Source organism: Falco biarmicus, chromosome 4 (genome assembly GCF_023638135.1).
Source record: "Falco biarmicus isolate bFalBia1 chromosome 4, bFalBia1.pri, whole genome shotgun sequence".
Classification (NCBI taxonomy): Eukaryota; Metazoa; Chordata; class Aves; order Falconiformes; family Falconidae; genus Falco; species Falco biarmicus.
Window position 1 is genome coordinate 2,183,350 of NC_079291.1, and position 23,121 is coordinate 2,206,470.

The 23,121-nt window shown below is 38.8% G+C and overlaps 1 protein-coding gene across 14 annotated transcripts in view; it reads right to left on the bottom strand.

The window, feature by feature from the left end:
• OSBPL3 (oxysterol binding protein like 3) overlaps window positions 1–23,121 on the bottom strand; it is a 92,649-nt gene that overhangs the window by 36,548 nt on the left and 32,980 nt on the right. For 10 of the 14 annotated variants that reach the window (XM_056334531.1, XM_056334529.1, XM_056334524.1 and 7 more), the window contains 3 exons: window positions 9,293–9,536; window positions 322–438; window positions 62–115 (listed from right to left, as the gene is read on the bottom strand). In XM_056334531.1, coding sequence (XP_056190506.1) covers window positions 62–115; window positions 322–438; window positions 9,293–9,385 — 264 coding nt within the window. In that variant the 5' untranslated portion in view covers window positions 9,386–9,536. Of the gene's footprint in view, window positions 1–26; window positions 116–321; window positions 439–9,292; window positions 9,537–14,971; window positions 15,047–23,121 lie in introns of those variants that run through there. The other 4 variants (XM_056334533.1, XM_056334530.1, XM_056334536.1 and 1 more) reach the window with 4 other exon arrangements.

The window sequence follows — 23,121 nt, forward strand, 5'->3', positions numbered from 1 at the left end:
TACTTTGGATAAAATAGTGTTGTTACCTTATAATGGCCTTAAGGGTGTTCAGATCACTTACATCAGCTTGGCATTTAGAATACTTCAAAATCCCTCTGTCCAAAAAGAAATATCTCTGTAACCAAAAATGTAGAGAATTAAAACCAAAAAAACCCACCCCAAAAAAAAAAAACCCAAACAAAAAACCCACACAACCACCCACACCTGTATTTCTTTGGAGAATACTTTATCTGCTCTTAAGCAACCTTTTTGCCACAAAACCCCACCAAGTAAGTCCCAGTCACACGGCATCAGGCTTCCACATACACGTTCCTTTCCTACCTTATGCCAGCCCTTCAAAGGCCATTTCCTCTTTTTCAGCAAGCAGCCCTCCTGCTTCTGTGGCTCCTGGGTACAATTCATTGCTCCCCGGAGTCCTTCTACAATTTCCCAGCTGTCCTGCTCAAACAGAAAACCCACACGTAGATCTTATTTCTTCCAAAGAACAGAATTGAAAGAGAATTAAAAGAGATTAAACAGGAAGAAGGCTATAAGTTAAAAACCCAAAATTATCCTGAAATCTAACCTTAGATCAATCTTTACTTGTGTATCTTCCAAGAGACAAGATCCTTTTTTATTTTGACAGAAACTATACAAAGTAAACAAAACACTATTCTTCTGACACCATCTTTCATTGAGTGTACGTGCTTACCAGAATTTCATGTGTATTTTTCTGTTCATACATAGACACAGTGTATAGCCACAGCCTAGTCACTATTTAATGAAAAAAAAAAAAAAACCCAAACCAAACAATGAAAACCCTTCTGCCATCACAGGCAGAAACAGCCTGTGCTAAAAGGATATGTTTTATAGGTTATGAAACAGAAGTAAGACACTGAAAATGAAGACCTTTTCTGTAAAACTTTTTCCCATATTCATTAACTCAATGTTGTGTGTTTGGTGTGAACTGCAGCCTCCCTTTACTTCAGTAAAGATAATAGAATAAAATAAAAACAAATGAAAAAGCCAGGGAAGTAACTCAAGTACTATGAGGAAGATGACATAAAGGGAGAGTACAAGAAAAATAAAAAAAAACCTTCAGCAGATACACCTCTAATTAAAAGAAGGTCTCTCTTTTTTTGCCATCAGGAGCTCTTAAATGAAACACATTGCAGCAACATAACAGAGAAGAGAATAAATCTCATAGTATTGTTACAGTTTGTATTTATGGAACAAACGCTGATGACAATGTAACATGAGTTTCAAGATTTCTGATCAGAGATCTCACGAATTATTTATTGCCAGCTACCACAGGATATCATAGATTAGAATTATGAACAACTGACAGGAAATGGCATGTGCTAGTACCATCCCCATGTATCTGAAAAAGGCAGAGAATACTTTAACATAGAATTTAACGACGAAAAAGGACCAGTATGAAACACTTTGGCCAAACCTGATAGGTAAGTAAGTACTTGTGGTCCTGCCTGTAAGACACGTAGGGAAGCATTCCCAAGAAGTGACTGACTAAAAAAAAACAAAAAAAAACCACCCAACCTTTAAAACAAAAATTAAGCAAAAATCAACAAGAGCTAGCTGTGTTCATTTATCCATCTCCTGAATCCTTAAAAATTCAGCCCTAGAAGCCTAGAAAAAAAAATATGTGAGGTAGCATGCTCATTACTTGAGCAACAAGGCATAGTGGCAAACCATCTTCGAAAAGACATTCTTTAAACAGCTTAAGGAATGCGATCTTTTATTCTACCACATTACTGGTGACACTCCGCTATTTTCTTATTATTTTCTGTGCACTGCACTTTACGGAACAAACTGGAAAGCTGCTCTGCTTTCTTGGTTTGAGTTCACTCTGCCAGCACTCACCACACAACAGGCTGCATGCAGCAGGAGTGTGGGGCTGAGCAGCTCCTGTCACTCAAACATCCTACAGACCACCCAATGATGTTCTACTACCTGAAGGTAAGTGAAAACTGCAGTTTTCAAAATTGTTATCATGGCACACATTTCATTTTATGCTCCGACAAGTTTGGGGTTTATCCTTGTCGGTTTTGTAACAAATAGCTTCTTTACTCCCTCCAGTCTAAGAGGTATTTTGACAGCTACTTAGATATCATTATTTCTAACCAATGATCATGAAATCAACTTCCATATTGAAAATGGAAGTTACACTCCATATTCATTATTTTTTTTTACTTTCACTACTTCGAGACTCACTTAAAATTCTCAATAATCATGAACCCTTTCCTGATTTGGGGTAAATTACTATGATGCCAGATCAGGGAACAGAGAAGTTACTCATGGATATCGTGAGCTCGCGGGCTGAAGGGAGAGCAGAAGGCCTCCTGGGCTGTCTCCAGCACATCAGCCCAGCACCAGAGAGCCACAGCACTGGCCTCTCACAGGGTGAAGCTGGCAGAGAACAAAGCAGAGTCAGCCTGTGCGCGTGGAAGGACAGCTAGCCAGAGCTTGCTAGCTGCAGTTTGACAGCTATTCAAGCATGAAGGCAGCTCTAAGCCTCCACAATTAAGGACTTCCCCCCCTCCCCCCCCCCCTTTTTTTTTTTAAAAGAACCTTCCAGTCTGCAGCCTTGAAAGCCAACGATAAATGATGTTCCACCACCTCTTTTACCATCAATGTGAATATTAGGCCACTAAATGCTTTCACTAGTGGTCTTGGATTTCTTTTTCCCATTAAAGATTATTTATTACTCTTATGTAATCACAAGAATTGGGACTGTTATAATAGCAGAGAGCAGCCTTTTTAAATATAATGACACACAGTGTAATGCTACAATTTACATAAACTAACAGCTGAACTTACTGCTGCTTAAACGTCCAGGGGTGGATAAAATCTAATCGCCTAAGAAAATTACGATCTACTAAATGAGCCAATATAAAAAATAATCTTGACATTAGCCGATTTCAAACAGGAGACTTGGATAAAGGTAAACATTTTTAAAAAAGAGAAACCTAATGGAACTAGTGAGAGATAATGCTAATTAAGAACCAATAGGAGCATCTGTGAGATTAAGAAAAATGTTGCATTTACATTTGTGCTTCTTTGAAATTAGCCAGAAGAGCTTAAAAGCTGTTTTACCTGATTACCAAGCAAGGTATTTCCCTTGTCTTCACCAAAATCTGTTCAACTGCAGTCCCTAAACACACAACTTTTCCACTGAGAATTAATCTGATAGCAGTCAAGACTAGTGAACAGTAGATCCTGTTCAATGTCCTAGCGTTACACCTAATGAAACAAGTTTCTTGAACTTTGGATCAAGCTCTCACAGATTTGTTAAGCTTCAACACAATATATCATTGATAGAGTCATCTGCTTGCAGGAGACAAGCAGAAATTTGAGCACAATCAAGAAAAACACAAGAATCCAGATCCAGCCATCTGTAAGGATAAGCTTTGAAAGAAAATGGCTCCTGAAGTGAGACAGGCCTATGCTACGTTGGGCATTTGAGGTGAAGAGAAATGAAGCAGCTGAGAAATAGCTCAGCCAATTACACCCACTTGGAATATACCTGGTATCAATAGCTTTTGTCAAACTTTAAATAAAAAAAGCACATCCTGGCCTGCATTGCAACTCAAATTTTGTCTGGGCCTCTCCCGCAGTCCAGACCCAAGATGTCTCCCATGTTCCTGTGGGAGAGTCACATTTCTCACTGTTCTTCAGGTCAGTGAGGCAGCCAGGAATGTGCCTTCACAATTAAGAAGTGTGAAAATGGGAAGAAAAGCTGAAGTAGGTGCACTTCTTCCCATCAGCAAGACCAATGGCCTGCCAAAGCTCAGGTGGTGAAGGCGAGTCTCCTGCTCAGATTTCTGCCCTGGGAACCTCACACTTCAATTGCAAACTACATAAAGGTAGCTTAGTAAAATTAAAAAGGAACCCTTTTAAAAGCACAACACTATTTAATCAACTATGTTACCCAAAGAAAGGCAAGGAATAGCTCAGAGAATGAACAGTTTGGGGACCTGCTGGATACATGCAAGGTGTAATGCTGCACTAACAGCATCTGCTCCTCTTCCAGAAGAGCCCAACCTTTCCCACCTGAACCCCTGAACTCCCACATTTTTCAGAATACTGCTGCTGTGACTGGTTTTGCATCCATTTGCTCTTGACCCAGACCCTATGGGATCTCGAGCAGTATTTTGTTTTGCAAGAGATTTGACACCTCATTTAATGAGGAAAAAGCATCAGTTGGCTATTACTGGGAGCAGCTGCAGAAGCGAAGAAAACTGCTTACTCTCTAAAATGAAGGCAAATGAATCAGGCTTGTCAGTTATCATCTGTTCTCATATGTTTGAAATAGCAGAGGAGCAAACAGGATTTCCTGAAAGCTACTGGAAGCATTGAGATTATGCTCCATTTTTCTGATTCTTATTCCACAACAGGGAACTGAAAGAGAGATCCCAAACCACAGTGGTAAATTAAAAAAACCCACCACCACATCTCCCAAGACACACACTCCCCCACCCCCCCACACCCCCAAAAACTCTCAGCTGAATGGCATTAACAACTACAGCATAAGCCTGATGTCCAGATAGGTCATATCTTAACATATATCATACACTACAAAAGATTTTGCATCATTATGGGCCAATATCTACACAAAATGATCAACACTGCATTTGCTGCCCAGGGAGAAATTTCACTCAAGGCTGAAGGAGGAACATATTCTTGCTTTTCTCAGGTCCAGTTTCAGATCAGCACTAGGACATCACCCTGTAGTTGCTACTTGTCTTATACCGGCTCTGTGGCTGAGGGAAAAAAACCATACACTTTGGTCTTCAGAGATAAGTCTGTCATTAGGTAACTGCAGTCATTTTCTTTGTTTAATAAAATAAAAGCCTTCTCATTTTCTGCAAGGTTCTGTACCATACAGCTCCTCAAGGCAAATTATTTCAGAGGAAAGAATGAAGTAATGAGTGTGAATGGCGCTCAGGCCAATGCTTGCAGTTTCAGCTCCCTGAACAAAACAGATGACAGTGCCAGACTTTCTTCCAGTGTAAAATGCAGTCAGTTGTACTGAATATTTTAAAGTGCCAAAAATAGAAATCTGCTTTGTGGAGGGTAAGGGCTGGCATCAGCTGCAACTAAAGCATTTGTTACAGTTCATAAAATTGGCAGAAATGCTTTAATTTTCTTTTTTAGAACGTGCTTATTTAAAGTGGCTCTCCTGCCATAAAGCTTTTCCCTACTGAATCTATTTTAAAAGTTAGTTAACATATTAGACTTAAAAATACTACCACAATATACCTTCTTTTGATGACAGGCCAATTTAAATTTAAAGGAAATCAACGCCAGTTTTCCTTCCTCACAAAACACAGTTTGAGTTGTGGCTCTGTGGAAGAGATCCCTTTCCGTGGCTGAAGGAGAGGGGCAGAGATGAGCAGAAAGGTGGGAAGCGGCAGTAGCCTCCACCTATGCCGTGGGCCTTCAAGGTGAACGTGAACTGAGTGGAACAGGAGTAACACCTCTTCAGTTCTGTAATGGGCTGCCTCTCACAGAAAAGGGGCACCAAGCGCAGCAGAACAAGGAGCAGGCTCCTCCAAGCCCTGCAGCCCTGCTTAAGTTACACTCCTTTCTAGCACAGTGCCCCATCTTCTGCGTCACGGGACTGACGCTTCACACCAGCAACACACTGACACGTAATATTAGCAAACACAGCATCCCTGCACTACTGCGGCTCCATGTCACAACCCCAGGTCACTTACTACGTGGTGCTAGAGTGTACCAGCAACAGAGTTTGTGCCTAGGAAATCAGAGACAGTCAAAAGTCAGATCCCACTATTTTTTGGGCAACTCAATCCCTGCAAAACTCTCCAGGTCTCTTCCCGCTGTGCTCTTCCAGATTTCTTTCCACTTAATCAGGTTAAAAGTACTGCTGTGTCAGACCAGAGGAAAGCACCTGTAAGGCAGATATTTCGTTATCCTACAACAATGAGCCTAGCTCTGAGGGGTCCCTGAGCAAGGCGCAAGTGTTTGAAGGAGGAACAAGAAGCCTCCATGGAGCTGGAAAACAAAGGAAAGAATATCAAAATCACAGCATGTCACTCCTTAATTTGCACAGCATATGGCAAAATTATTTCAACTTTCATGATACTACCCATAAAAAATATCAATAACAGCGTTATACTGTACTCTTTCTATCCTGACTTTGGGGGGAAAAAAAATTATCTGCTGGAGGTGTACGTTGCACACGTAGGTTTTTGATTACTTTTTTTTTGTAACAGTTTTACATAATTTTAGATGTTGCTTTTTTCTTAATAGAACACCTAAAGTACTATCATTTAAACTAAAAAGCAGACAAAAAGGGGCAAATTAAATAAATCTCAGACAATGACATCACTCATCCCAAGTCCTGTCAGCCCTGAGTAGGTGGATATTAGTAGGGATGGACTGTGAAGCTCCAATTTACAAATACAAGAGTCTGAGTGAGATAAGCAATTAATGATATAAACAAAGCTACTTCATCAGGTGTGACAAGAAATCCTCTGTGGGAAGGAGGGAGCAAAGGGACAGGACACAAGAAAGTTCTCAACATCCTCGCTGCTCAGACTAACATTTTAGATTTTATAATATATGCTAAACTATACGGTTATACCACTGAAGAGAAGGTCTTTCTAGCAAGGTAAATATCTTTATAATCTCCAAGACCAGAGCCTTTTGGGGAGCGGGCACCAGGAGAAGATACCCATTCCTCACCCAAAGCACTGCTGTAATGCAGTGCTCCAGGCCAGTAAGTCTTGCAGAGTACTGTCTCTTAGACCTAAAGGTCCATCTTTCCCCCCTGCAGCACAGAAGAGCGTATCTAACAAAACGATCATGGAAACATGCTATCATCACAAACTATAATTAAAAAATAAAGAGACATAAAGGAAAGTGACCCACAGAAGTTATCTTCAAGTAAATATCCAGAGTGCATACTGCACAGCATATTTAAATCTTCGTTTTCCCCACCAAAACAGTTTGTTCTATAAACTGCAAGACAACTTCAGTGTGAAACAAGAGCCATGTGAAAAATACCAAAAATGTCAGGGAATTAAGGAAGGAACAGCAATACACAGCCATGCACATGAACACTGACAATGACGAAAGAAACTGTAATTTAGAATTCATTTCAGGTTTTTTCTTTCTCAATTTTGCTACTTTGAAGGAAGACTTCTAGACCATTTCAGCAGATGCAAACAACAGTTACAGGATAAGCTAGAAAGTTATGGCACTTGGTAAAAAGGGAAACAGAGAAAGTGTTGAAGTACTCACAAATATTAGACGTGCCTATTTAAAACTAAAAAGATCAGAAAGACCAGTAGAACCTTAAAAAGCACAAATAATTTCTGAAAAAACATATTTGTAAATTTTCAGACTGTATAGAAAAAACAAGCAAGCAAGCAGAGCTTTTAGCCATGCTTAGTGATCATTCCCCAATACAAGTCACACAATCTCTGCAACTTCTGTGGGCCACCCACCCAAAACCATGGACTGACAACCCATGTAGGTTCCCCAGATGCAAAAGTATACTGTTGCTTTCTTGGTATTGTAATTAGACTGACCATGAAAAGAGTAATACTGAAACACTGATGAAGTGGAGATACTTACCACAATGCAGCGTATAATCACAAAGAAATATCAACTCTATCGCCCTTCAATATACACTGGGAAACAACCTACTTGATATCTCCACTTAGCTTGACCTGTTAGGTATATGAGGCAATTTACCATCTCCCTGACTATAATGAATGAGCACTGATGTACCAGGAATACAAACAGAACACCAAGTTGCACCTCTCACCTTGGTCAGGTACACCTTGCATTTTTGTACAAGGATCAAAACCTAAAAAAATTGTGGATTGACAAGGTGACATTAAACCTTACTGAATTATTCCTTTTCTCCAAGGAGAGCAGGTGAGAACAAAATGGATAAGAAATGGGACCTGCTAAAGAATAGTATCAAAAGCCTGAGCTAGCCAATAGATTTGATTGTGTTAAATGGCAGTAAGTGAGGTTCTTGCAGAAATTGCTTCTGCTTAAGTAAGGTTGCTTGTACTGGCTGTGTAACACACCAGTGGATTTAGTCATGCTCATGCAAATCTTATTATTTAAATATTACATGATAACACTTGATAGACATGAACTATTGAAACAGACAATACCAAATGCTTTAAATTATACTTTTTAAAGGTAATCTCATACCTTTAAAAAGGATCTGAAAAATAATGTTACAGGAAAACAAGACATCCAGAAAGCAAGGATTTCTTTGCTCAGTATAGTAGAAACACACAACATTTCTTACAAGCACAGTGCTTTTAAAGTCATAAATTGTTCAGAGATTTGTCTGCCTTGTGAATTGTATGTACAGAGCCAGAAAAGCAGGTGCTGTTTCCAAACACATCTGAGGTCTCCAAAGCTTTTGGGGGACTGGGATGCTCAATTCTGATTAAAATTTCAACCAGAGGCAGCTTCAATACCTCTATTTTCACAAATACTGGCTTAATAGAAGTTTCTGTTGAGCATATTGCTCATGATTTTACAAGCATGGATTGAGTGTGTTTAAGCTTAATTCTCACTACAGCTACAGGTCAATGCTTCTTGCCCACAAACAAAAGCCATCCTCAGCAGTCTCACTTGTCAGGTGCACTCACTCGTAGACTTGTCTTTCAAAATGGTAAGGTTTAAAGAATAGCATCGCCTCTGCAGAAAACAAACCATCCTTTGCATTAGGCACCCAGATGCATCACGTTACACACATACTTTCATAACTACGGTTCCACAGCAACAACCAGCACACACAGGGACTCACAGACGCTTTTTTGTTGTCAGAGGCCCTGTGTCACGCTTCAGACAAATGAGTTCTCTTTCACACATGCACACACACCTTTCCCTGGAAACTTGAAATAAGCAGAGCAGTTACACAATATTCTACCACAAAAGTGGTATATTACAGGGAAGAGATGGGATTTCAGGACCAAACCACTAAGACCAAGCAGCTACAGCAGCAATATTTCACTATAAAAGCACCATACATACAGTGTGATAGAAAATCAAATTCACTGTTAGCATTCCAGTTTTACAAGTGTCTGCTATTCAGTAACATCTATTTACTGCATTTGACTCAAAACAAGATGCTGCTACCAACAAAAAACGAAAACAGAGTAAGGAAAATGAAGTGATGAAACAAAACAAGTAAGCAATAGGAAAACAGAGTTTAAGAGATTCACCAATATTCAAAAGCAAAAGTAACAGCCAATCCTAGTAATGCTTTCAGTTTGGTTGAAAAAGTTTGCGTTACCTGTCGACTTCCTTGCTTGGAAGAGCAGCTGCTAGTACTTCTTGAAGGAGACAACATTTTCTGGGATACACCAAAGCTTTTTTCTTCGCTCATGATCCAATACCATTTATTTCAAACAAGCTCCCTTAGAACAACCATTAAAAGGTAATTTAGAAAAAGTGTTGGAAGACTCCCCAGGGAAATGCAGAATTCATTCTTTACCCAAATGCAGTCCCGTGGCATGACCTGCATCCCATGGAAATTCCTAAAGGGGGAAAAAAATCCCAAAAGCCAAGTTATCAGATGCCATCTCTTACTGCCCTCCTGTAGCATGAATCATAATAAAGCCTTTGGTAATACAAGCTGACTGCATTACTGTACATTATGAGAAATTAATTCAACAATCACTTTAAGACAAATTTTCAAGTCTCAAACAAGAACAACATGAATTTTGGATCCTAAACGCATGCTTTAATTGTCACTATTTATTAAGAGGACAAAGTACAGTATGAAGCTTATTTTTAAAGATTTAAATTCATTTAAAAAACATTAATAAAGACACAAATAGGGTATAATAAATTTGTATATAAAATGGAACAAAACAGCCTCAACATGTGAAGAAAGCATCCAATAAAATGTCTCCCAAAAAGGATGGTGAGTAATCAAAAAACCACCTCTGTTTCCCAGTTGCTTGATAATTTAAACAAGTAAGCATGGCTTCAGGTTGTAAGGAAAAAAAAAAAGAAACTTCTCTCTATAAAAAAAGCAATAAATAAAAGCTGTGAGTGTGCAAATTCAGCTATATAGAGCTGTGCATGAGCACTCTTACCTGGAATCACAAAGTTGTAACTATCGTCACATTAGTTGTCTCAGTCTGGGACTGGAAGAGTAATTAGCAGTCTGTTTAATAACAGTGCGGTTTGTAGCATATGCAAATAAAACCCATGCCAGAAACTCCAAATAATGGATTTCCAGTGTGGGTAAGAGTTGTCATGGTAACTGCATATTTTTTTAAAAACCAGAGGGCATAACAAAAGGGTGATGCTTTCCAAAACTTGTGGTGGTGAAAGAGGTTTATAAATTGTGTATCACTTCAGATTTTATTGTCTCAGGGAAAAAAAATTTTCACATTAGGAAGAGTGCAATTCCTCAGTTTGCACTGAGGAAGATACGCAATTTTTCACAAGGAGAAGAGAGATTTCATTGCCAAACCAGGGAGGCGCTACTTAACAATCCCCTCACAGTCCTGAACTGGGATCACTGGTTATGGAAGTCTGCCATTCATTTTTTTCTTGAAGAGGCTTAAAAACCTATTCTGAGAAGCAGAATTTTCAAATCCCTAGTACACTTTGTGTATTTGAAGAATTAATTTTCCTTTAAAACAAACAAATAAACCAACACCCACAAACAAAAAAAAACCACCAACAACCCCAAATAAAACCAGGTGCTATATTTAAGATGAAAACAAGACTATGTTGCAGAAAACCTCTCTCCCTACTACTTAATTACCCCCAGAGCAAATCTATGCTCAGCAACAGTAATGAACAGCCCTGGTCTCCAAAAGCCAGGTGAGAAAGCAAGCTTCGCTGGGGCTCTTTCACTGGTAAGGCAGGCTGGCCGTTGTGTCCAGGGAACACCAGACAGGTACAGTGCCAACAAGCAGTGTGAGAGCAGAAGCAAGCCAGAACAGTACAGCAATGTGATGGCAAGGTCTGAACAGGGCCTTGGGCGTGGGTTTCAACTGAAATTACTACTGAGATTAGGAGTAGTGCCTTTTGGAGAAGGTGTAGTTGCTTCCTATGCAGAAGATAAATTTGAGTGGCGTTTCATTAAGGACTAGCACTTTTAAAAGGTTTAAATTTATCTGACTTCATGCAAGTTTTTAACTGTGGAGTAAGTATGAAGTATAACTTTCTTACTTAGTTTCAAACTGTATTTAGTAAAATAATTTAATGATAACATCTTTATTAACAAGCAGAGGTCAAATATTCACAACAGGAACAGAAACACACTCTTCTTGCAAACTCATCATTCACATACCCTCTTAATAGTACCACGTAGCAAGTGCCTTACTTTTTTGGCACACTGTTTGCTCAGATAACCACCTGTCCTCCTCATCGCTCCATGTTCAAAATAAGCATTTTACCACTTGGCTTTCACCAGTGGCTGTCTGGCATTTTGGCCAAGATTGGCAGAGTTCACAGCAAGAAACAGGCTCTAATTTGCAGCAAAACTTGGTGTCACCAGTACCTTGCAAATACATCCCCAGGACACATTCGATTTAAGTTATACAATACTCTTTGCCTGTTTGAACACACAGCACAATGTTGTGATGTCCTGGAAGTGTCAGATAACTGAAAAAAATGGAGGTCTCATGGACTGTAACATAAAAAGAAGCCATATAACTGCTTCAGGTTCCATACGTTTTGCTCCCCGCCATGCCACAGGATGGCCTCAGAGCTGTTTATTCCCACCTTTCACTGGAGCACACTAAGCCACTTTGGTCTACTCCAAAAAGCCAAATCAAAGGTGTGAGGCTGAGGCGAATCCAAATAAATTTAGGACAGGAATTTTCACAAATGCTAAGTATTAGCCTAATTCTTTGCTATCAAGTCAACAGCAGTAGAAGTAGGCCAAAAGTACTTTTGCAAATGACCTCGCCAGGTGCATTTTAAAGAACTAAGAATAAATGAGTGTCAAATATTTATAGCTACTACATCCTAAACCTATAAACAGCACTTATCTCTACTTATCACCAGTTACTAAGAGACTTACTATTCTACATCAATTAAAGCCAATGTAAAAATATAATACGTAGAATAGGAAGACCTATTTTTTTTAAAAAAAAGTACCATCCCGAGCTGTCCTTAAACCTTTAAAATTGCATGGGTTCAAAGCAGCCTCTCAGTATCAACAATTCATCTCTCACAACTCTCAAAGCAATAAGCTTACAGCAAAATCCAAGTTTTTCCATATCTCACAAAAAAGCAGAAATTAAGAAAAAAAAATGAAAACTGCAGTAAAAAAAATAAAATCAACATTATGCAATTATTTTTGTTACAGCTCTGTAAGAAAAATAAAGCTGTAACAGCTGCTTCAGAGCTGCTGATTCAGCAATGAAAGAACAGCAAAACTGGAAGCATACATCTCATTCTTTAACTGTAGTCTTGTGGATAGAACAGAAAGCCTGGTGAGAGTCACATGCACACAGCAAGCACAGGACTGCACAATCCAAGTCAGAGTTGCAAGCAACATTGAGTGACTTTCACAGAATTAAAACAGAATCCGTGCTGAAACCTTTGCTCTGTAGCTATTATTAAACTATTAAATTACATTCACTCATGTCCACCTGGATAAACAAAGCAATAGTCTTTTCCAATTATTGCTTTCATGGATTTCTCTGTTACACTTCAAATTGTCAGCTTTATTCTATCACAGTGTTTCATCAGACTCGAAAAAGGAAAGAATTATTTATAGACTACAGATACGTCACGTACAACAATTGAAGATGTCTTTTCAAGGCAGATATTTGCTGTTCCTGAATTACCATAAGATTCATACTATTGAAGGACAAAGCACACAAACACGGTCCCACTGCTAGCTGTTCTCTTTACAGAAGAAAACCAAACATAAAATAGTTTTAAACAACTAAGTTCTTAAAAGTACCTTTGAAAGCAAAAGTTCAAACAGCTTAGGGAGACTAACAATAATAACAGGAAGCATTTCAGAACTGCCTTCCATCAGATAGGTGCTGTCCCTAGACATCGACCAAGTCACCATCTCTGTGGAGCAGATGCTTTCATTTGCCGTGGACATGTGCTACCTTCTGAAGTAGTCCGTGATGCAAAGAAACAGTTAGTTCCACCCAGCCCAATTCCTTAAGGAGGCTATTGGAGTAATTAAATCATGCTATTTCAGTGACCCAAAAGAAGAAAATTTGGTTCAAACAAAACTCTTCTAATCCTCTAATCAAGAGAGAGACAGACAGAGCAGGAAAGAAGAAAAGCTAGACAAATGACAAACATACCGCATTTAACACCGGATTACTCTTCATGTATAATGTTCACCACTTGATGACAGAAAATCCTGTATGTTCCAGTGTACAGAAAGTAAAAATCCCAAACAAAAAACCAGACACAATTCAGCAGAATACATCCCAAGAAAGACATCCAAGATGAACATGCTTCAATGTCAAGTCTAGTCAGACTTCCCTGAAACAAAGCAAGTATCTGCTGTTTCACTAACCCTTGGAGCAAATAATTCAATCCTTATATTAGAAAAATCTTACGTAAATTTATAAATAGGTCAATCGGCATCCTGAAATGTAAGTATATATAAAAATACCACCTTTCTCCTACATCCACCATAGAAACTGACTATAATACTGCATGCAACGTGATTAATTTTAAATGCATAATCTTGATACTGTTTTCACTCCCCCAGGAGATCTGCAAGAGGTTACATTTGTATAAAAAACCAAGCTTGCCAGGTATATACTCTAAACAGATATGTTAAAAACCTTTGTGACTAGTGATACAGAAAATACATGCAGTAATAGCTGTATTGTTACGGTAATTAGTCAGCTGTCATACCACCTTTTCTACCCCACTTTTAACTGCGTCAAGAATCATAACTAAAAAGGACTGACCTAGCTCGCAGTCAGGTCCTAAATAATTAACAATTTTCCTTGTCTGCCACCCCTTTTGGAACAAGCCTTGCCTAGGGACAGCCTGGCAGCCCAGGGCCCTCTAGCACGAGCTGCTGGGCTCACTGGGGTCCCACAGCCCCCCTTCCAGCTTAGCATAACTTACACAGTCAACTGAGAAGCCAAAAGCTGGGGGACCACAGAAACCGGTTTGAGGCCCAGTAACAGAGGAGTCCATAGTCTCCCCTGTCAAGAGGGCGAAGCAGAAAACAACAGCTACTGTGCTGTGATCCAATCCTGCCCTGGGAGCACATAACTGCATACAGCAGTGCTAATGAGGTTGACAGCCCTCCCTGGGCTCAAATAATAACGCAGCGGGTCTGTTTGCATTGGAAGCGCTATTCGTCTAGAGAAGACAAGTGAAAGGACAAAGGATGATCAGGCAACAGAAAAGAGAGAAAGGGTTATAATTTCCAGTAAGGAAAGTAACAGGCACATGGTATCATTTTACAGTCTGTACTAAAAACCTTGGAAAGGCCCATCTGTTAGTGATAACGTCCCAGAGTTGGAAACATCACCATCAGAGCTTTGGCATGAGTTTGGCTGCCTTTCATTTTTCTGCTATCTGTTGCTATTTAAAGCTTTTCTTTGTTCACAACAACAAAGATACTCCACTATGCCCCAAGGCTTATTCTTTTTTAAAACTACACTTGTTATTGCTAAGATGTTACTGAAATACACATTGTTTGTTTTCTTAGATTTGGTTTTGATAGCCACAACATTAGTTCTGGAAATATCTGTCAGTCTGCCAGCACATAGTAATTCAAGATCTAAAGACAGCATTGTCTGCACATGAAGAAAAAGACATCACTTTCCTGTCAAACCATTGAAGGCATCCATGTAACTTCAAATCAGACTGTCTCTCTGTGACCTGATAAGCTGCATAATGCTGTGACAAGCATAGATCTATCAAGGCTGACATCAAGCAATATATTTTATTAAACCAGCTGACATAATTGGTTTAACTATGGAGAAAGAAACCAAAAACGGGTCACCTGTGGTTTCAGGTAAAACATCAAGTAGGACTGCTGGAAGAGTTTTCATGGGTCAGGAATGATCCTCACCAAAATCTGAAGAAAAACATCATGGGGTATGTATGAACAGCAAACACAACACAGAGATCCCTTATCTCACAGAGGAAAGCTAGACACATTCATTAAAAAGTGGCAGGATCCAACAACCCTGCTTTGCCCTCTTTGATGTGGTGTTCTACTTTTCACACTTTGGCATCATATATTTTCTAAAACAAGCAAACATAACGCCAAAAAAACCAAACAAATAAACTAGAGTCCCCCTCCCAGATACCTGTTTTTCCACAATACACTGGAATTGTCATGTATGTCTTGTGTCTGTGACTTAATTTCTGAAAGGGAAAAGATACAAAGGAAACAACACTTCCCTGAGAATGTTTAGTGCTTCTCCTTTATAAGCAGGCCTATTAGCTCAAAATTTAAATCTCATTAACTTTAATGACCATGGTAACAAGATTCAGTTCTTCCTAGGATACACAGAAATTCATTTATGCACTTTACGAAATGTAATGGGTATGAGTTATGAAAATGTCACATTTCTTCTTGATTGACTTACTGTATCTATAGAGGTTTCTGTCTCTCAGCCCATTCCAGCACACCTTTTTCAGTGTACTTTACAATATTAGTATTTATAAATGCAGACAGACCTACAGCTTTCTTTTAAATATGCAGATTATTCCTTTACAGAAGGTCTTTCATATTAAGATAGCTTGAAACATCAAAAGATGTGTAGTATTCTGAAGAAGGACAGGTAGTTGATAGCACATCAATATTAACCCTTTCTAACATCATCTTAGGCAAGGGGCCACTAACTTCCCAACACTGTGTTTCTGAATATGCAATGTGTGAATAAACCTTGACACTTTAGATATTGAGGATAATTAGTACTACAAGTGCTAAGTATTTTTGTTATTAATGCCAAAAGTGAGGAATTGTTAATGTCAAGCTTTCAACAACAACAAAAAAAGCAAAAAAAAAAAAAAAAAAAGCAAATAGAAAGAAAAAAGACACAGAAACATGTTTCTCTTAAGTAAAAATTAAAAATCTCAAGTTAAGGCTTGGGCTGGAGATCTTCAAGGACAGACAGGATGACACCTGCAACAGTCCTTTTGCTTGGAAACATGTACCACATACACGTATGCAGATGACAAGAACCATGAGAAACAGATGTGGATGGAGTAAACCATGCTCTACATGACAGTTTGTCTTAATCCATTCATATTTATGATTGTAATGAACACCTTGACAATGGGAACCAAGAAAGAAGTTCCACGGATCAGGTTTTCTGCAACATTATCCTCACAGCATAGGAAAAGATGAATGAAACAGACCTAGAAGCAGAGAGATGCAAGATATGGGAAAGCAGATCATAAATCTGAATGATTACATTGCAATGTTTTGCCTAAGCAATATGAAATGGGAAAGTATCAATCACAATAGCTGGGTCGGCCCAAGAAGATGCTTGCTGGAGATGAGGGCCTCTGACTAGGTTAACAGGGCAGCCCTTCAGCAGGAAAGAGACCATAAAAGGGATCCTCTCCCTACTTCAAATGATAGAATCCCACCACCACCTCCTCAAGTTCTGAAACGATGAAGGAGAACTTGAATCCAGCTAGGGTTACCTTAGAGGATCTACTTTGGACAGCGCTGGTAAAAGAACTTTTGACCTTGAAAAAGGAAGAAAGTGAACACAAAGCTGCAGAAGCAGCAGCCATGCTTGGGAAGAACAGAAGGTCTGTTTCAGAGTTAGTGCTTTCATGTCAAGTCTTGTCCTATCACTGCCTAGCTACAATGGAATAAAATCTAGAAGCAAGTTAGGAATTTGGCCAAAAAGGAAAGCTTCAATTTAGGACTCTGTGAATAATTTAACACTATTACAAGGAAGAAGATGTATAGAGTTTTAATGCACTGTTTGTTTATTCAAATCTACTACAGTATGGTATCCCAATGCAAAAACATGGCCTGCCTCCAACAACAGAGCTTAGAGTTAATACAAAGCTGCTGAGAACTTTTATGGGTCTCAGTAGCAGCTCAGTGCCCCCGCTGATGGGTTAAAGCTCAAATTTATACTCAATTGTAAAACTGCCAAAGCAGTTAAAGGAGTAGGACTTTCTATAATTAATAATAGGAATGTTAATGTTCCTCTTCTGGACATCAGTAGCTCCCCTGCCAAAAAATAAATAAATTTAAAAAAATTAAGTCACGTAAGTCCTCTCCAATCCACTTCAGTGGAGAGCCATTTGTCACAGGGTGTAGTTCACATACTTTGCTTTGGTCAAAATGCAGCGATGGTCATCACCAACTTGTGGGCAAGAAAGTGGAAGCAATATTATTTTCAACTGATCCAGACAGGTTTGAAAAAGATACTGTCCCTATCTTACATTTAGATTCAGGTTAGTGCAAGCCACCAGCTATCTCTATTTAAATCTAATTAAAAACAAAAGGAATGCTGCATGATTTAAAAAAGCTTCAGCTACATGCCCATTCCGAAGCATTTTTAGTGGTTTAAAAGATGGAAGGCTTTAATTAGGATGCATCAGCAATATGAGAGAATGAATAATTTACAGAAAACTTGATTTGAGCTCAGTGAAAGGGTGCTACAACATAACAATCCATATTTGTTATTTCTAATGAGTACACTCATTTTTTACTTCAGTTCCAGGCACTGTAAGCAGGCCACAGAGACAGCAGACAACAACATGAAGTTTTATACTGTGTGCAGTCCAGTGACTTCGTTGCTTCATAGCATTTTTGAGGTTGGTTATACTTGAACTGCAACTAACAACCTGGATTTTAATTATAGGCTATAAAGCAGCAATAAACAGAAGTGTTTACAAGTTATGTAGATTCCCCTTAAACTGCTTAATATTAGTTGCATTCTCTCTTTCTACTCTCCTCCCAACCTGTCATCATGTTTGTTTATTTCTAAAATGCTGGCATATGGTATTGTCTTTTGTAGACCATCAGGACTTACAACACAAAAATAAATTAAACCTGTGGTTAATTAGGAGTAGTGAAGCATAAATCACATCCTGACATACTTAAGACATTTTCCATATTTTTAAGCATTTTTTATAATTTAAAATTTTCCAATTTTTCATATAACGCACTTCCTGAATTTCTGAAAAGGAAAATAGAAAAAAAAAATAATTTCTTAAAGGAAGGTGCTAAAAGCAGTTTTTGTTTTTAATAAAAATGTCTAAAATAACATGAAGTTGCCAGAAACATAACACTGAAAGCTAATTTCTTAACAGATGACAGTCATGCCCACTTCACCCATGCTGACCTACATCTTTTTCCTTAACTTTTATTAATAGTCATCTTTCATTGACTGTGTTTCCCACAATTTTGCCAGCAAGTGGTATTTTTAGGATAAAAGGACTGAGAAACTCATTCAAGTACATCTGTTTTAAATGGTAAAATACAGAATGTATAAAGGAGAAAAACACCTTTACTAAGCTTATGCATAAAATTGCACTTTTGACATAAACTTATCTTTTCAAAGGCTGCTCAAGACTGAAACTCTATGTACAAAGTTTTCACCAAGTCCTGACCACAAAACTTGAAGTCTGCAGACATTATAGTATTTTCATAACTCACATTTTCTTCTAGAAAAAATACACTTGTGCCATACTGTGGATAACTGGCTAGCTGAAAAAGGTCACATAGACATAGTCCAGCTGGCTGGACAAAAATGCACATCGCTCTCAGCTTATCTGAAGTAAAGCAAAATACACTGTCTTTGGCTGTCCTTGTTACACAATAACAGGAAGATTTTGGTGGGAAAAGAATGTTGCAGGTGGGAACAGAAAACTACAGAAGAGAAACTAGGGGTGGGCTTGGTATTTAGGCAACTAACCAATAATGAGCTTAACTTTTGTAATATGTATGAGCTAATTATAACAAGGCATAAAAGGTGACTGTAAGGGACAATAAACGAAGTCTGCTGATCACTCATATTGAGCGACTGCGTCTTCCCTCCGTCGCGACAAATGGCGCCCGAACAGGGACCGAGGACATAGGACCGGCGACCCGATAGCGGAGTCCGGACCCGGCGACCCGATAGCGGAGTCCGGGAGCCACGGTCGGCGGAGAAGTTGAGTGCGGTCCTGTAAGCAGCGCAGGAGGCGAAAGGGATATCTTCCCCGCGCCCGGGAGCACCTATAGAGGCTGGCCCGCCTGCTACGCGCCGCCGAAGTCTGCAAAGGCTGCAATTGTGCACAAATAGAGGTATGAACAGACAAGCGGCGTATAATTTGCTCAAAGGCTTTTTAGAAAAGCGGAGCGTTCGGGACATAGATTGTAAAAAGGAATTACTCGGGTTATTAGCGTATGGGATAGCATCCGGGACCCCCGCGGCAGCGGCGAGCGGCGGCGCGGCCCGGCAGGCCCCTTCCCGGCCGCGGTTTCTCTCCGAGGCTGCACCCCCCCCCCCCTCCACCCCCCCCGCTCCGATCGGCGCCATGGCAATGCAAGCGGCCAAGCGAGCTAACATCTGGCTGCCCCCAGAGGTCAATCGGATCCTTTATATTCGGAACCTGCCGTATGAAATCACAGCGGAGGAAATGTATGATATCTTTGGGAAATATGGACCTAGTCGACAAATCAGAGTTGGAAACACTCCTGAAACAAGAGGAACAGCTTAAGCTTCTCAAGGAAAAATACGGACTTGATTACAATCCCACCAAAAAAAAAAAAAAAAAAAAAAAAAAAAAAAAAAAAAAAAAAAAAAAAAAAAGCTTCAGATGTCACCTACAAGAAATGGGTTTCTGCCTTGAACTAGCAAACATTTCTGTGTTTAAAAAGAAGCCTTTTTGCCTTGATGGAGATAATTTATTCTGTATTCTGTATTTATGCTGTATTCTGAATGTGGAAATTGGTTGGGACTAGGAGGCTGGCTTAAAGGCATTTTGCAAATGGGATTATTATTTTTGATCATTATTGTAATAATAGTTTCTTGATCAAAACCAGCCAACACTATTTGTAAGCATTAGGCATATCTGAAGAGAATGCCTTTATTTGAATCAGCAGTTAAGGTGTAGTTTAGTCTGAGGCTGTGGTTTTATCTGCTTCTGGTGAATTTTTGAAGTGATGAAATCAGAGATACAAGGTATACTAAGAGTTATGAGGTAATAAGGTAATAATCTAAGTAAGGGTGCTGTCTTTTATATCTACAAGTGCAACATGCTTTTATGTAGCAGAGAGAAACTTTAACAATACTGTTGCTTGAGCAAGATGTGCATGTGACAACTTGGGAAAAGGGATATCACAACTGGAGTGCAACAGTGTTTCTACGTCTGGCAGAGTGAAATCTTTCAAGACCTGAGTTTAGACAGTCTAAAATAAATTGTTAGTATTCAGAAAACCCATCTTAGGCCTCTTTTGCTTACATAGTGTTATGGAAGTCAACTGCTATTGTAGAGAATTAATGATTTTTTTTAATACATATTAACGAATACTACTATTTTACCTTGAGGCAGTTGAGTGAGAAATACTCACGTGTAGCATTTGAGGGAATGTCAGCATAAATCGCACTTACAGTAAGACTGCATTTTTAATTACTGTACTCGTTAAGATTCGATGATGCCATAAGGCTAAGGCCTTTTATCACAGATTGGTTCTGAACTAAAAGGTGTGTGCACATGTAGGTATGCACATTTGTGTTATTTTCCTTAATTGGCTACAAAATAATATAATTAGGTTGGGGACTAGATCTTGGGAATTTACCTATTATACTTCTGTTTGTTAAGGAACGTGCATAACACACAGCACCCATGTAGGCTTGGCTTGTGGCATAGTTGTCAAATTTAGCATAGACATTCAGACAGATAAGCAACGTACTCTTCTTGTGTGTATCACCTACAAGCCATTATGGCTTAGTGTGTAAATCTGTATGTAACTATTGAAAAATCCACTTATGAATGTATATAGCTTAGAACTAATTTTTTCCCTTTGTTAATTCTTTGATATCAATGAGGAATTCTTCAGAAAATGTATGGACTGGTTGGTTGCATAAGGGCAGTTGTTATTTGGACAGAAAATTGTTAATGGTCAGGGATTTTCCACTAAAATATCTGCAAATATTCCTAGTCAAACATCAGTTTGGTTTCTTTTTGGGTTTTGAGCTTGCATTAGTCCATGTTCAGAACTCTAAAATTACCTTTGAAGTTTTTAAACTTTTTATATCACTGGAACAGAAAGAGCATCTAAATTAAAGCTTCAAGCTAACTTTATTTTTCAAGTATTTCAGGAATTATACTTCTGAACTGAGATTTTATAAGTTGGCTGTGTATTTTCCTGTGTTAACACGCTGTTATTGAAAATGGTCGACCAAGCCTATGTCGCCCAAAATAAAAACAGGGGAATTGTGGATAACTGGCTAGCTGAAAAAGGTCACATAGACATAGTCCAGCTGGCTGGACAAAAATGCACATCGCTCTCAGCTTATCTGAAGTAAAGCAAAATACACTGTCTTTGGCTGTCCTTGTTACACAATAACAGGAAGATTTTGGTGGGAAAAGAATGTTGCAGGTGGGAACAGAAAACTACAGAAGAGAAACTAGGGGTGGGCTTGGTATTTAGGCAACTAACCAATAATGAGCTTAACTTTTGTAATATGTATGAGCTAATTATAACAAGGCATAAAAGGTGACTGTAAGGGACAATAAACGAAGTCTGCTGATCACTCATATTGAGCGACTGCGTCTTCCCTCCGTCGCGACACCATACAGCTAAAACACAACCATTGAATTGAAATTCATTATTTTGTTCTATGCATTTAATTGTGAACAGGTAGAAAAATTAAATGCATGTAGAAAGTGAAGAGCTGCAGGAGGAATGTGGAAAAAAAATACTGTGAATTGTAATTTAAGTCAAGAAAATTTAAAATTGCCATATAAAATGCACGCAATCTTTTCTCCTAAGCATTATCTTTACACTGTTTTTTAAAGCACATCATAAAATTATCTCCAAAATATTCAAATCTTTTACTTTTGTTACTCCAAAATAACAAGGATTTACATCACACATCACATTAAAGATAAATCTTGGAATGACCAATGGCAGCTGGAAGGGGTACATTTGGAGAAGTTATATCACCAGCATTTGCAGTTTTCCAGTCTTCTCTTCTGTAGTCAAAAATAAGAAAATAAGTCAAGTGTCTGTCCTAGCAGCAAACAAACAAGGTGGCCACAGAGGCCAGCAGTTCTCCAGCTCCTATTGCAGACTGTCACCCTCCAGCATGCTAACTTGCCTGACTGCTCATCTGCATCTGGGGAAAAGAGCAAGATGGTTTGAGCATATTTTTACTTCGTGTGCAATGGAGAGAGTGCTGCAAAAATATCCTTTTGGAAAGACTTACAGGTTTTCCTGGAGTAGAAGAGGTGAGCTTCTATGTAACAAATTCTTTATGGATTAAACTTATGAGCAGCATTTCATGGTTAGCAACATGAAGATGTCAAGAAGAGCCCCACAAGTATCTGATTGCCTAACAAAACTAATGGACTAGTTTCTTTTTTAACTGAAGGACAAGCCCTCTGATGTGTCTCATTATAATGATCTTCCAGAGTAGAAAACTCACGCTAATTGGGAAAATCATAAAATTGTTGTTGTTGAAGCTACTCCCACATTGTTCCCAGAGTGAGATGTTGAAAGATTGTTCTCTAGTGTGATTTTATAATCCTGGTTAGGCAGATGAACAGCAAAGGTGATCATTGCTTCAAGTCAGTAACCAAATTCTAAAATAAAATACAGTGACAAAACAAGCAGGATCTCTTGTCACGCTCCAGTATCGTTCGCATCACCAGGAGAGGTGATTTCAGGAATAGATCACTTATCATGCTGAATGGGTATCATACTTTTAAAAGGTGAAAGTCAAGAAATACAGAGTACGGTACAACACAACATATTTCTTGAGCACCTCGTGTTGTATTACAGCTCTTCATTTTGGTCATGCCAGTTCATTTAGGAAGCCCACACATCAAAATCCAAATAATTTATATTTGTATCAAGTAAAAAAAAGTTATTGAATTACTTGGAGAAAAAGATTCTGATCTGTCTCCTTATGTTTCTCTCCATCCAGCACTATTAGCTTTCTGAACAAAGATTTTGAAAGT